This window comes from Phycomyces blakesleeanus, assembly GCF_001638985.1.
Source record: "Phycomyces blakesleeanus NRRL 1555(-) unplaced genomic scaffold PHYBLscaffold_32, whole genome shotgun sequence".
NCBI classification, from domain to species: Eukaryota; Fungi; Mucoromycota; class Mucoromycetes; order Mucorales; family Phycomycetaceae; genus Phycomyces; species Phycomyces blakesleeanus.
The window spans coordinates 394511-408957 of NW_017265189.1; the positions used below are offsets into that span (position 1 = coordinate 394511).

Genomic DNA, 14447 nt, shown 5'->3' on the forward strand with positions numbered 1-14447 from the left:
TTGATGATAATTATTATATATAAATAAATAAATATAAAATCGAAACAAGGTTTTATCTAGTGTTACATGGACTGCCTTGTACAATCGATTGGCGAGGACGTGCTCTACCCACCGTGGTTTTCATTTGCGGGACCACCAGAAATAAATAAATAAGTAAAAAAAAATGAATGCAAAAAGTTGAATAGATTTACCATTTTGCCCATCATCATCGGCATCGGCATTTGTATACCAATCACTCGATATTAATACTTATATAAATCAAGAGAGGTAAAAGCGCAATAGACAAGTGTTTTAAAAAAAAAACTCGAAATTCAATTGAATTCAATTATAGAGAGGAGATTAAATAATTATATAGTGCAAAAAAAAAGAAAAAAAAAGTTACATATTGTGGAAATCGAGTTTAAAGAAGCTCCATTCCTTTCCGATCATTAGTTAGCTAACTAGTAAGTTATATTGACAAGTATTTATTCAAGTCAATAAATTACCAGGGATTTTTACAATAATTTGAAATAGAATCTGGTATCAAAATATTTTAGCTTCTTTTCTATACAATATTCTAAACAAAAAGGTACTTCTTTGGTACATGTGAAGGAAAATAAGCTAAAGCTATTCTTAGATTCCCATTTTTTATTTTATATTTTATTTTATTTGAGATCAAGAATGTAGGGCAAGATGCATGTATATATATTATTTCTAGTCTACATAGGACTGTTTAATATTCACTGTATTTACTGTATTCATTCAGCTTAATCATAGTCGGACAGAAAGGATATTAATAATATAAACGTGTATGTGTTCATTTCCTTTAAAAATATATAATAATTACTATTACTGTTGGTATTAGTATCAGTATTTTTATATTATTATTCAGAAGCACGCTATCCTTGGACAACTTTGGCCATGTCCAATCGGCTAACGAAAACACGGCTTCGTTTTGTCCTTTTTTTTTCTGACAGGGTTCAAAAAAAAAAGGATATTCGAAATTATTTTATATGTAGTATAAATTAAACATGTTACACTAATGTTCTCGACAACTGGGAAAGAAAATTTCCTCATAATTGACTGGTTCCAAAAATATATATATATAAAAAAAAATTGAAGACGAAAGAACCGAAAAAGAAACGAAGTTAAGATCATCTTTAATTGCACATGTAATATAATATAATATTTTATATTGTGAAGAAATAAAAACAACTATAAAGAACGAAGAAGAAAAGCTAAATAAATTTAACTAGTAAAATCATATTTCTCTCTCTTTCTTCTCTCTTTCTTATCCACCCCCCCCCCCCCTACTCTATCAATTAACATAATATGGCCGGCCTTCCTGATTTCATGACAAACCCCAACGCTGTCCTCAACGACAAGGACCACGAATGGCGTTACAACCGTGTACCTGACTACACAAAGGTCAACGCTGCCTTTGAAGCCGGTAAGAATCATTTTCTTGGCAATTAGACTTTTTCAACAAAGTTTATATACAGCATATAATTGCATATCCAGAACTATTCTTTTCTTTCTTATTAAATGGTATATAAAACTTTAATTAATCACCTTTTGGTATTTTACTTTTCTCTTCTGTAAAATAGAAAAGTCAAAGGAGCATCCCGAAGGATCCCTCGAGAGCCTTGTCTCCAACCTCGTAAAGGTAAAAATTATTTGAATAATTAGTCTTAAAAAGTAAAGAAAAAAATAAAACAAGTAGTTGACATGTAATATTTGTCTGTAGAACTGGGAAAAGGAAGTTTCTTACAAGCTTCGTGCCGACCAAATCCGCACCATTGATCACACCAAGTACAGATTCTCTGTCAACGGAAAGGAATGGCACGATGTTGAAGACATGCTCAAGGTAAATAAATAAGTGCAGTGTTATCTATCAACCAATTACTTTTTTGTATTAAATCCTTTTGTTATATAAAGATTGGTACCTACAACGCTCTTATTGGTGACACTGAGCTTTACAAGGCTAGCGAGAGTGACTTTAGCGATTCCCACAAGCTTTTCAAGCGTTGTCTCCGCACCTTTTCCTGGGAAGTTCTCGAGGTTTACAGTGGTCCTCCCACTGTTGCCTTCAAGTGGCGGTAATTATTTTTTTTTCTTTTTTCTTTTATTTTACTTTAATTGATTAATATAATATATTGTCACAAAGAGCAATAACACCAAAATAGATAAATAGATAAATAGATAGATAGATAGATGTTTGGAATAAAATTTGGTTTCATAAAGCTCACGATTGATATACTTGATAACCATTGCTCACTATCATTCTCATTATTTATAGCCACTGGGGTACTATGACTGGTGATCTGTCAGTCAAGCTTGGTAATGGAAAGAAGCTTGAGGCTCCTGCTTCCAACGAGGTTGTCCAGACCTTTGGTATTACCGTTGCCAAAGTCAATGACAAATTCGAGATTGAACAGGTAAAAATAAATAAAGAATAGTAAATTACCTTGTGGTTGGGTTGGGATACAATTTTCTTATATATTTATTTATTTATTTTTACTTGATTTCTGATACACACAAATGCACGATTACTAATTTTCTATCTATAAATTCATTCATAAATTATTATTATTACTACTTTTGACAGCTCGAGACCTTCTATGATCCCAACGACTTGATGAAGCAGTTGGCTAAGAACAAAAAGACCGAAGAGGGAGAGCAGGCTGTCCAGTCATCCGGTTCAAAGTGTCCTTTTGCTGCCTAAAAGTAGAAAAAGAGAGATAGAGAAGAAACAAAATAAAGCTCTGTGCTCAATATCATTCATTGATGAGCCTCTATGTATCAATACCAAAATATCTTGCAATATATATTACACACTTATTTGAAAAATATACTTGTATTCAAAATGTGCTTATCTCTCTAGTATCTGTGCACACTTTTCTGTGCGACTATGGGTTATAGTTTGAAGAAGGTTCTTACAAATAGAATATAAAGAATATATATATATATATATAAATAAAAAGAGTATAAATAGGCTAAACTGTACATATTAGCACTATGCGCTGGTATGAGTATGAGTATGAGCATGAGTATGAGCATGAGCATGAGTATGGGTATGAGTATGTATATGAATGTGAATGTGAATGTGGGTTTGGATTTGTGCCTTTGAGTACCTGTATTTCTTTTTCTCTATATGTTTTACAGAGACAGATATTTATATATGTATGTATGTATGTATGTATGTATGTATTTTATTTTATTTTATTTTATTTAACGCTTTTTAAAACGGTACAATATATAACGTCTTATCAATGCTTCAAGCCTAAATATTTGTCTCGTTCAATTTGTGCTGGGGTCTTATTATTATCATTAGTATTATTGTTATAGTTTATATTATTGTTATTCACATTCGTAGTCGAAGTAGCATTAATAGTAGTAGTAGTAGTAGTGGGAATGGGAGTTGTCGCCGTATTCGTATTCGTATTCGTATTCGTGTTCGTGTTCGTGTTCGCAGTCCAAGGAGCTGATCCGCGCGGCTGTCGTCGTTGATTGCGTAAATTTTCTTCATCATTGGCCACGCCAGTCTTTTTTCCAGCTTCTTGTATCCTTGCCCGTTCAGCAAGAACTAACCCGCTAGGTTTGATTTCTTCAAATCTTTTTACCACAGATGGTTGAACAATCTGCTTCTTTTTTTCCGGCACTTTTACGGGTGGATCATCACAAGCTGGTATCATTGTTTGGACTGTAGATGACGAAAATGACACGGTTGGTGTCGGTCCTTGCACAACCACATCTTCATCCATAAAACCTATTGGCATCAATGGTCGCCGTCTTGGCTGATGTAGCTGCTGCTGCTGTGGTTGCTGCTGCTGCTGTGGTTGCTGCCCTCTCAAAGAAAGCGATACAAGATGTTGGTTCTGTAACCGAGGATTGATACTTCCAACAGGGGAAAATCCTGGGCGGAATGTGCTGCCTGTGTCTGAAGAGTTTAGGCTGGACAATGAACCACTTTCTTTTACGTTACTTGCGTTCCAGGTGGCCTGAAGCATTCTTCGGATAGTGTCTACATTACCACTGACTGGTCTTGCAGTCGTGCCCGGGGACAGACTTCCAAATGGACTTGTGTTGTTGCTTGTTTCGGTACGGTTATTTCCACGTATAAGAATATTACGTGATACCGGCAAAGTACTCGAGGCCAGCTCATTACTGCTTCGGTTTGTATTGTTGTTGCTAGTGGTCGTATTTATGGCGGTAGTGATGTTGTTACCATTTGTGCTGCAGTTGCCGCTCATGCCTTGAGACCCAGTCTGATCGCCAAGTCTGGTCTGTTCTTCAGATGCAGGGGTGTTGGTGTGGGTATAGGTGGGAGCAGGGGTTATAGCTGTAGATTGGTCTGGAGATTGGGCTAGAGATGGGGCCGAGGATAGACGAGCAGCGGCCATGTGAGTTTGTATCGACACCGAAGGTGACAGTTCTATCTTTTGGCTTTCTTGCTCAACAGTGTCAAAGATAGCCTTCAGAGAACGTACACCCTGGACTGATGTGTGCGCTGTAGTGGGAATCTGACTGGTGCGACCAAGTGTGGCTCGTTTTGAGAGCCGGCGACATGGTACGGCTATTGGAAGAGGAATCTTGGGTTTTTCCTCTGTATGGAAAGTAGAAGACCTTCCAGAGACTGTGGCTGACCCAGAGTGAACATATCGACGTCCTAGTAGTTGTGGTGGTGATGGTGTTGAGGATGACGATTTATATTGCTGCTGTTGCTGCTGTTGTTGAGCTAAGCTGGCGCCAAACATCACATGACTGATGTTCGAGAGCTCTCCAGAACTAGACGAACTACGAGATGAGACACTAGCGGCTGAAGAATATCCAAAGTCTTGGGAGTGGAACAGAGCAGAGTCGGGGGCGTGTAACTGTGATTGTGATTGGAATTGGGATTGTGCGTGTGAGTGGGATCCTACACTTCCACGATGTTTGGCTGCACTTGCTGCTGCAGAGTGGCGATCGTCAGCTACGATACTATCTCTCACTAGTCTGTGGGCAGACCCGGGTGTGATGGGAATATTGTCCAGAGCATGGGTCGTTCTGCTCCGTACACTAAAATAATCCATGTCACTTCCTGTTCTGTACATTGATTGAGTTAAAGACGCTGCGTGGTTTGAGGCCTCTGTGGGGGTTGTGTGGACCGCAGCATAGAGAACGTCTCGGTTTGTCACGATAGAGTGAGGCTTCACTTTTCGCGTTGCATGTCTGGAAACGTTGTGTGCACTAGTGATCGATGGTCCAGGCCCACTTTGGGCTGCATTGTTGCTGGCTGAAATACTTTGTAGTGGATGGTGGAGTCCAGATCCACCACCACCGCTACCATTGATACTGATACTAAGACTATTGCTACTTCCTTTGGACCAATCAGGTACTGTGAGTTTGAATCCATCGGAAATTGGTGAAGTGCTAGGAGAATAATAAGGGACAGTCGGCAGGTTGAAAATACTTGTTTCACTCAAGAGAGTGCATGCTTCAGGGCTGCCGATTATTAAAGAGTGAGTGTCGGCGTGAATTTGATTGTCGCACATTGATTCTCCTGAAGACTGAAAGCTTCTTGCTGTTGAAGGACGTGGCAATCGACTATGGCGAGCTGGTGGGACAGTATCTTTCTTTGTTATTGATGCTAATGTAGTTGCTGTTCCTACAGCTGTAGCTGTTGACGTTGATGTTGCTATTGCTGACGATGATGATGATGCCGTGGATGTTGACGAGGATGATGATGATGCATCAAATAATTGACTGACAGGGATAGAAGACGCTTTGGTAGATTTTTTACGACGCAGGGATTGACGCAGTGTGGATCGAAGGGTTGCGGTTTTTTGCTGAAATGTAGAATAAAAGAATTGCTGCTGCTGTTGTTTTTGCTGTTTCTTTTCTTCTACGGTGATTGATACAAACCCTTGCGCTGGCTTTATTGCCAAAGGCGACGATGGTGATGGCGATAATGATAGTGAATGTTCGGTGTGGATAATGTATTTTGCAAACATATCATTAGCTTCATCAGAATTTAATTCCATTTTATCTGAGAAAAAGGAAGTTGCCGGAGGTGGGAAGGGGAGGGCGATCATGTTGTCTTTTGATATTTTTTCCATCTTTGATTGTTGTGATAGTGATGGCAATGGTGCGACTGTTGTAGTTGATGTTGTTTCTTTTTCTACTGGTAGTGGTGGCAGTGGTGCTTCTACTTCTACTTTTTCTGCCGACTGTTGTGCTGTTTTTGCTGCTGTGGATACTATTATAATTGCATTTGGATCTTCCTCTTCCACTCTGGACACAATGCTTGCAGATTTTTTGGTTATTTCAAGGAATGATCCTGAGGCATTCAAGGTTGGTGAGAGTACAGAAGAAGACATTGTGATGTTGTTTCGATATTTTTCTGGGTAAGCATCACTTGTACGAATGTCTCTTGGGCTGTTGGAGGCTGTGGACGACTCTATTGAAGTTTGTTTTTCGAACGACATGTCCGCTCCCACGGCTCTTGGTCTTCTAAGTCGTTTTCGAATGACATAGTATCCAAATGAAAAGGCCACGAGAGACAGTATTATTGTCAATAGAAGGATTGTCCAAATCGGAAAGCTTGATTTGGACATTATTGATTGATCTGGTTGTAAGTTTCTAATGAGCTTGATTTTAGTTAGTTTTTTTTTGCTTTTTTTTTTTGCTTTTTAGCTTTTTGTTTTGTTTTGTAGTAGAAGAGATGAAAAGAATTTAATTTAATTTTAATACCTACAAGGATAAGTAAGGTCGATATCTTGGTGTGCTGGTGTGCTGTTGTGTTGGTGTGTTGGCGTATTGGTATGTGGGCTAATAAGCTTGTAGACAGATATGTAGGTATGTATATATGTATATATGTAGATAGATGGGGTAGATCTGTCGATGAGAACAAAGGTAAAGCTATTGTGAAATATAATATTATTATTTTTTGAGATCTAAAGATTGATTTTTAGTTGCATTCGCTCATAAATTGATGAAAATAGGTTGATAAGAGAGAAAGGACGCATTCAAAAGTCAAATCAAGGGGCATTTTAAAAAAACTAGTAGGGACCTCAGGAGGTAGGGATAGAGTAGCGTCGTAAATTGGCAGCAATGCAGAATCTCAAAAACGACATTAACACACACACACACAGAGAGAGGAAGAAAGGCAGAAAAAGAAAAATAGACTATTAGGCCACTGGGGGTTGTCTTTTTCTTTTTTACAATAGGAGTCAGATTACAATTGTTCTCAAGGAGTTGCTTACAATATTTCTTCTTCTTCTTCTTAGTTCTGAGTGATTGTACAAGATACGTTATGTTTTGTTAAGATTGGTTTGTAGATACAGTATAATATAGTATATATATACAATTTGCACTCATTTACACACACATACAGAGAGAGAGAGATTAACCTTTATTTATTTATATATTGTATTGTATTTTATTATGATGTACTGCCTTGTGTCTAACTTTGGCGGATAGTATTTTTACAATCGTCCACCTATATTAATGACGTGCATGCTTGTAAAACAAATAGGAGAGGATGTGTTAAAATAATAAGAAAGTATATCTCATTAACACAAAATATCTAGAAATGAACTGCTGGCTATGATAAAGAGTTCATAAGAAATACATATCTTTTATAATCTCACAAGACAGCCATTTGATACTAAACCTTTTCTTTCTCTCTCTCTCTCTCTTTCTCTCTTTTTCTTTTGATCTACAAAGTGCAATATTGGCCAATAACTCATTACATACTTTATACTAAAATAATTTAATTTACGTTGCCATAGGTTAGCATTCGTTGCTACAGGTTACTTTAATTTACCAGTAAACATTGATTTGTTTTTGTCAAATATAATATAATACAATACAGGGTAAATGCTTTATTGCTTATTAATTAACTATTTTTATTTGGATGATCTGTAGAAGCTCAACATTTTGCGCAATTGATTTCTTTAAGTCATTCAAGATGGACTGCAGAATTATGCAGTATACATATGTATATATATGTGTGTGTCTGTGTGTATCTGTGTGTACATATGTACATTAGACGATAAATAGATGGCAAGAATGACTGTATGGTATATCAGTGGTGGCAAAGCCGAAAAAAAACCAGACCAAACAAAATTAAACCAAACTAAAACAAAGCAAAACACAGTACAATACAATACAGTTGAATAGAATAGAATAGAATAGAATAAAATAGCAAATATGTATATATTTGATTCGATATTATTCCAAATAGCCTTTTTAACGATATATATACTTATTAAGTCTAGAAAAAAGAATCTAGAGGAGGGAAATTCCATATGTAAATAAAAAATCCAAAGAATAAGGCTATTTTATTCTTATTTATTTGATTATTTGTGTGTATACCTAATATATATATATATATACATACAAGTGTAGCTATATTGACATGTTGTCAGTGCGAGAACACGACTATGGTGTGTTTAGGTATTCAAATCTAAATCCAAATCCAAATACTTTATTTTGATTGGCCCGTCCTGACCAGTTTTGGATTAATTTCTATGTAAAAAGAAAAAGAAACAAAGGCACGGAATTGTGTGAGTCTAATAAATACTAATGTTCTCATTTTAGTGCCAATATATATATATATATATATATATGTGTGTGTGTGTGTGTGTGTGTTGTCCATTGTTCGATCATTTTGTTTGATCTAAATACCATCAAGTCAAATATCAAATGATTTACTTTGAGAATTCAAGGTGATGACGGTTAAGCTACAAAAGGTAATATGAAATAAACCCTGATTTGTGGCTATATTTTGTTTTTTAGCGAAACAAAGAAAGTTTTGTTATAAAACCAACCCTAACAATAAAATATTAAAATAATAATGAAAAAATAATATGTACATATATATATATCTTTATCTATATACATGCATGCAAGTAGTTACATATACATATATGCTTGTTGTTGTTATGGTTACAGCAATATCAGACTCAAATAAATAAATAAATAAATAAATATATTCGATAGATAAATATCTCCTTAAAAATAAGTATCTATGGTGATTCTTTTATTTTATTTTATTTTATTCACAATTCAAAATGCAAAATCAATTATCATTTAAGACTTTCTTTATGATATCGTTTATTTTTTGTAAAAAAAAAAAGGGGGGCTTGGATTATGGTAATTGATATTTGACTTTGATACATTTTGTATATACATTCAAGCAATCTTTCTTCAAGACATCTTCCCACAATATACATATATACACGACAGACACATAAAGAGAAAATACTTCAATTTGATATATATATAATGACAATTAACCAAAAGACAAATTCTTTTTATCCTCCCTGAAACGGCAAACAAAAAAAAAAACAGGGAAAATATGATTTCACCCTGCTGTTGTCAATCAAAGACATTCTATTATTTTGCTTTCGTCCCAACTATACCGTACATTGAGACCCAAAACAGTGGATCAACAATAAGATAGGCTAATTCGTATTATTAATACATATATATATATGATTTCTCTAAACCTTGAGTGAATTGACTATTTTTTTTTAAATAGACGAATAGAGATGAGCGAATCAAATGAGTTTTTAATATTTTTTTTTTACAAAGAGCGATTGTGTGAAAGAGAGAAAAAATTATTATTATTTTTAATGAGCGAAAAAAAAATTAATCCAAAAATCAGAGTCATAATAAGGAGTAACAATAACCGTAATCAGCTATCAATGTAAAAGAGAAAAAAAGGTGTAGAAAAGAGTATAGGGCAGATAAAAGCAACAGCTATATGAATTTTTCAATAATATTTGACTGTAGGCTCTTATAATCTATAAACTTTTAGCTTCATACCACTAAAAAAAAAACAATGAAACCCGATATTAAATAAATAATGGCGTTAATTTGTCAGGTCGCTAATCCCTGTACTGTAAGTTTAAATTCAAAACAAAAAATAGAAGATAAATATATGCCATGATATTTGTAGTAGCTTATTATTATTTTTTTAAAGAAATAAGGAAACATTCAATACATTCATATCACTCGAGCAAATACCACAAGTTCTTCTAATAAATAATATTAAATATATTGCTCCGATAAAACCATCTTTGTCTCACCATTATGTGATCAATATCGGAAATGTTTAAGCGGACATTAAGTTCGTAGCTTACGCAGTCTATCGTATCCTACGCGTTCCCGTCCTCAAGATCTAAGTATCTTATTTTTTTAATCATTTAATAAAAATGAAAATAAAGTAATAATTTTAATGTGATGTTATTGTAAAATGTCAATTTTATCATCGTATTATTTCACAAATGAAATTTTGTAAAGTCTATTTCTTGTAATGATATTTTAATTGCTGGATTTTGTTACATGGTTTTGTGATATTGCTGACTATATTATATGCTGGTAGAGTATATGTGTTTAGTGTAATGTAGTGCGTGAGTATTTTGTTGTATAAATGTAAATATAGACCAACATGTACATGTACATATGTATGCACGCAGGTATGTCGATATGTGCTTATTGTGTATAATTCTATCTTCTCAGGCCTTTCCCACCCAATTTCCGCCTGTTCACTTTGAAAAGCATGCAATAATATTATACACATATATTTGGTTATTGTAAAGAAAAAACCTTTTTTTTTTTACCAACCAAAATAATAATAATCAGATTTGCAAATCATTTGAAAAGATCCAAGAATCGTAATTCTTTCAAAAGTGAGTAGATTTTTCTTTTATCTACATCGATCTACTTGTCCTAAAAGGGTGGTCCAGATCTTCAATCTAATACGATATAGATACATACAAATGTTATATATATATATATGTCAAGACAGGCAATTTTCAAATTCACAAGACAATATATATATATCACATCATATACATATATATTTTGGAATGACAGTTTACAAAATAAATATATGGGTTTTTAATACAAAATGCAGATAATGTACAAAAAAATATTTGACAAGTATTGTTAAAATCTTGTATGTATAAGCCATAGTAATGTGTGCTGCGGGCTATTCGCTTTACAAAGTAGAACAAGAAGTTAAAATGAAAGAAAGGCTGACACAATTTTTTTTTACATTCTATACTTTTATAGATCTATTTATTTATTTATTTATTTATGTACTTGTATATTTTTATACTTTTATATGGACAATGATAGAGGAGGTAGACCTAACCTACAAGTGAGTCTTTATATTATTAAGCCAAGAAATAGACAACCTCTGCCTTTTTGGGTTACTACTACTATTGCTATTATTACTGCCACAACCACTGCCACCACATCTACCACTGACACTTCGACTATCACTACATTTACCACTACCACTGCGATTACCACAGCTATTACTTTCTGAATTCAATGACTGTGTGGGTTGATTCGATACTGGCTCCATCATTTGATCTTCACACTCGCTCTTGGAATATGTATCAGTCACACTACCTGTCACATAGTGAGGTTCTGATTTTCTCGTTTTCTTGATAATTCGATTTTTTATACGTGTCCACATTGGATTGTCTTGAGTAGTAGGAATTGGGCGTGAGGAAGAAGGAAAAGGAGAAAGAGATGTCGAGGCATTATTGGCGTATTCAAACTCTGGATTGGGAATCATTAAGGCATCTTGATTAGAATGAGACTGTGTTGTTAGAGTTGTGGATGGATTGATGGGATCAACGGTCTGAGTCGACCTGTTGTCGTTGGTATTCCGCCTATGTCGTGACACACCGGCCACGATAGAAGGGATGTATGGGCTAGAGGAGAATTCATCGGTTGAGACAACCGTAATAATCGAAAATGGTGACGAATGGGGAGCTGTTGGAGAGGCATCCAATGGGGTTGACACACTGAATGAATCTGTACTATCATTTGTCACACAGGACGATAAGGAACAATGTACTGGCCTAACTAGTGGGTCTTTTGATGCCATTCTTATGCTGCTGCTGTTGATGATGATGAAGGCTGTGGTTGTTATATAAAAAGTAAAATCAAATAAAAAGAATATGATAGGAAGAAGAAAGTTTAGAAAGCAAGACTTTACTGATGGTCTTTTTGTATCTATTTTCTCTCTCTCTCTCTCTTTGTATTCTTCTTCTTTAGTCATGTATATATATTTAAATAAATAAAAAAAGGTCTATTTTATCTCTGACCAAGCGATCTACCTGTAGATTTCTTTTCTTCTTCTTTCATATTTTATACATAAATATATATTAATGAGAAATGCTTTTGAAATTTTCGATCATCCTTTTACCTTGTTGTTTATAAATCATATCGTGAGTAAAGGCCACTTAAAAATACAAGGACAAGTACAAATATAGATATAGATATAGATACCGTATATGTATATAATAATAAAATAAAATGACCATTACTTGAACGGGGTGTTCGCGTAACAAACACTGTTGTCCGTACATCCCCCAATTCATATATATATATATACTTTTGGTTTTCTTTTTTTTTCTCGGCCTACATCATGGCCCTTGGACTATTTGTCATTGTCATTCGAAGATGGAATTCAACAAAATTGATTCACGGTCCATATCAATCCTATAACCAACTTGCAGAATACGTATGTGTAAAAAAAAGAAAGGAGGAAGAAAGGGAAACAAATAAAATAAAGAGATAAAGGCTGTTCAAGGTCATTCAGTTTCAAACCTCATTGCTACTCGCGCTCATTTATTTCAATATATATAAATGTGCGCGTGCGTATGTGTATGTGTATGTGTATGTGTATGTGTATAATAGCTTCCCGAAGAAACATTTAATGAACGTATGGCAGTTATTCAAGAACTCACCCACAGAACGTATCCGCATTTGTGGCCGAATACTTTACTGTTTGCCGGGTCAGTAGCACTAGTAGTATTCGCTGCTGTGTTTGCCGTGGTTGCAAATGCTATTAGACTTTCATTGTGGTATCCGCTTCTTATTCTTATTGTCCCCGGGATTATGGGATTTTGGTCCTCCCGTAGAAGATCAAGACATCCTGAAAGAGTTGAACAGGTATAAAAAAAAAGGAAATTAAAAATTTACTCCTTATTATTCGAGCTTAATTATCATGTATACACACACACATGCATATATTATCAATTAAGAATCATCATTTCCTTATTCTTTTTCTTATCTAGTACCATAATGAACTTAAAGACTGCCTAAAGATTATGTCTTTTGAAGACTATGGCCGACAGATAAAGTGGGGATTCCGGCGTTTGCGAGAAAGTGACAACATACAGGAGTTGTGCCTTGGAACATCACCCAAGACTTGGAACATTGATTTAGTAATTGAGGTAATTCAAATCGACCCAGAAGCAACTGTGAATCAGGATATTGGCGAAGCACTTCCCCTCTACGGTTTAGTTGCTCAGGATGTTGTTCTGGAGATTGGTCCTGCAATGCAAGAATATGGCCCTGGTAGTGGACCCATCGATGCCTTACCGGACTATCATCCCGGCGAGACCCATGTTTCTCTTCCCAACCAGAGACAACGCCAAGTAGATGACAGCGAAGGACCAGACAATGTCTTACCAATGTCCATAATACCATCCGAAGCACCACCAGACTATAGTCACCAAAACCAGAATCATAATAATGATAGCAATAACAATAGCAATAGTAGTAGCAATAGTAATCACAATAATAATTATAATCATAATCATCGAGAAAACAATATCAGAATGGAGGAAATGGCTTCACGGGCATCTTCATATGACAGTAGACAACCGCTACGAGCACATACTACCAGAGAAAATAGCGACAGATCTGAATGAATAATCCTACTGGGCCTTGACTTGGTTTGGCTTGGTTGTTTTGTTCATTATAATGTATCCCTTATTTCTTATCTCTAATCTCTTCATCCTTATTACGTATTCCTTATTCTACACTTAATAGCTTTATCTTGTATTTCTATTTTCTTAAGCCCAAAAAACAAACAAACAAAACGCCAAAAAATAGCATTACCTTATAGAGTACTTATAACATTACTCTTTGCTTCAAAATCCCCTGTTGCTGGTTTTTATTGCTATAATTGTAAACACTGTATCATATCGTTTCTGCTCAGAATATTGTTAAAGAGAATAACAATAACTAATTAATTAATAATAATAATATTATACCTTTATTTTTCTTATAGTAATATGTGCATTACAGAAGACATATTCTCGCCTGTACAAAAGCTCATACTCTTATTGGATAGAGCACGTTTGGGATTAATTGAAAATATGTACTGAAATCAATAGATATCAAAAAATAGAAAAAAAATTCATTGATTGAAAACAATCCTTCATGATAAGTGATATCATATACCTTCATTATTCTTATAAGGTTTGGCAAGAGATTTGTATATATATATATTCTTAAAGCAAGTATATCAAAACCCAGTATTACAAATCTAGTGAGATTTTTACAACATTTTATTAATGAGCTGGTTCACCAAAGAAACATTACAAAGTTGTCAAAGAGAGTTTTATAGAGCACCAAGCTCCTTCATTTCGTAAAAACATCCATGCTTT

General features: G+C 34.8%; 3 protein-coding genes across 3 annotated transcripts; 2 read left to right on the plus strand and 1 right to left on the minus strand.

Moving 5' to 3' along the window:
- Positions 1-1254: 1254 nt before the first annotated feature.
- Positions 1255-2850, plus strand: PHYBLDRAFT_137137 (hypothetical protein). Its single transcript, XM_018429838.1, has 6 exons — positions 1255-1429; positions 1587-1645; positions 1727-1846; positions 1918-2078; positions 2279-2417; positions 2588-2850. The coding sequence occupies exons 1-6, from the start codon at positions 1312-1314 to the stop codon at positions 2702-2704; spliced, it is 714 nt and encodes a 237-aa protein (XP_018285073.1). The 5' UTR covers positions 1255-1311; the 3' UTR covers positions 2705-2850.
- Positions 2851-11125: 8275 nt separating this feature from the next.
- On the minus strand, positions 11126-12132 carry PHYBLDRAFT_70394 (hypothetical protein; the record flags this gene model as incomplete). Its single annotated transcript, XM_018442273.1, has 2 exons — positions 11126-11904; positions 12105-12132. The coding sequence occupies 2 exons, from the start codon at positions 12130-12132 to the stop codon at positions 11126-11128; spliced, it is 807 nt and encodes a 268-aa protein (XP_018285074.1).
- A 283-nt stretch (positions 12133-12415) lies between these two features.
- PHYBLDRAFT_79792 (hypothetical protein) lies at positions 12416-14054 on the plus strand (the record flags this gene model as incomplete). Its single annotated transcript, XM_018443507.1, has 3 exons — positions 12416-12511; positions 12688-12942; positions 13068-14054. 3 exons carry the CDS (start codon positions 12416-12418, stop codon positions 13704-13706), a joined length of 990 nt encoding a protein of 329 aa, XP_018285075.1. The 3' UTR covers positions 13707-14054.
- Positions 14055-14447: the final 393 nt, after the last annotated feature.

Excerpts from the sequence above, each read along its gene's own strand:
- PHYBLDRAFT_137137 (XM_018429838.1), top strand. The coding sequence starts at position 1,312 with ATGGCCGGCCTTCCTGATTTCATGACAAACCCCAACGCTGTCCTCAAC. Across the intron at positions 1,646-1,726 it reads TTGTCTCCAACCTCGTAAAG|AACTGGGAAAAGGAAGTTTC; the intron begins GTAAAAATTATT and ends ATTTGTCTGTAG. Across the intron at positions 2,079-2,278 it reads ACTGTTGCCTTCAAGTGGCG|CCACTGGGGTACTATGACTG; the intron begins GTAATTATTTTT and ends CATTATTTATAG.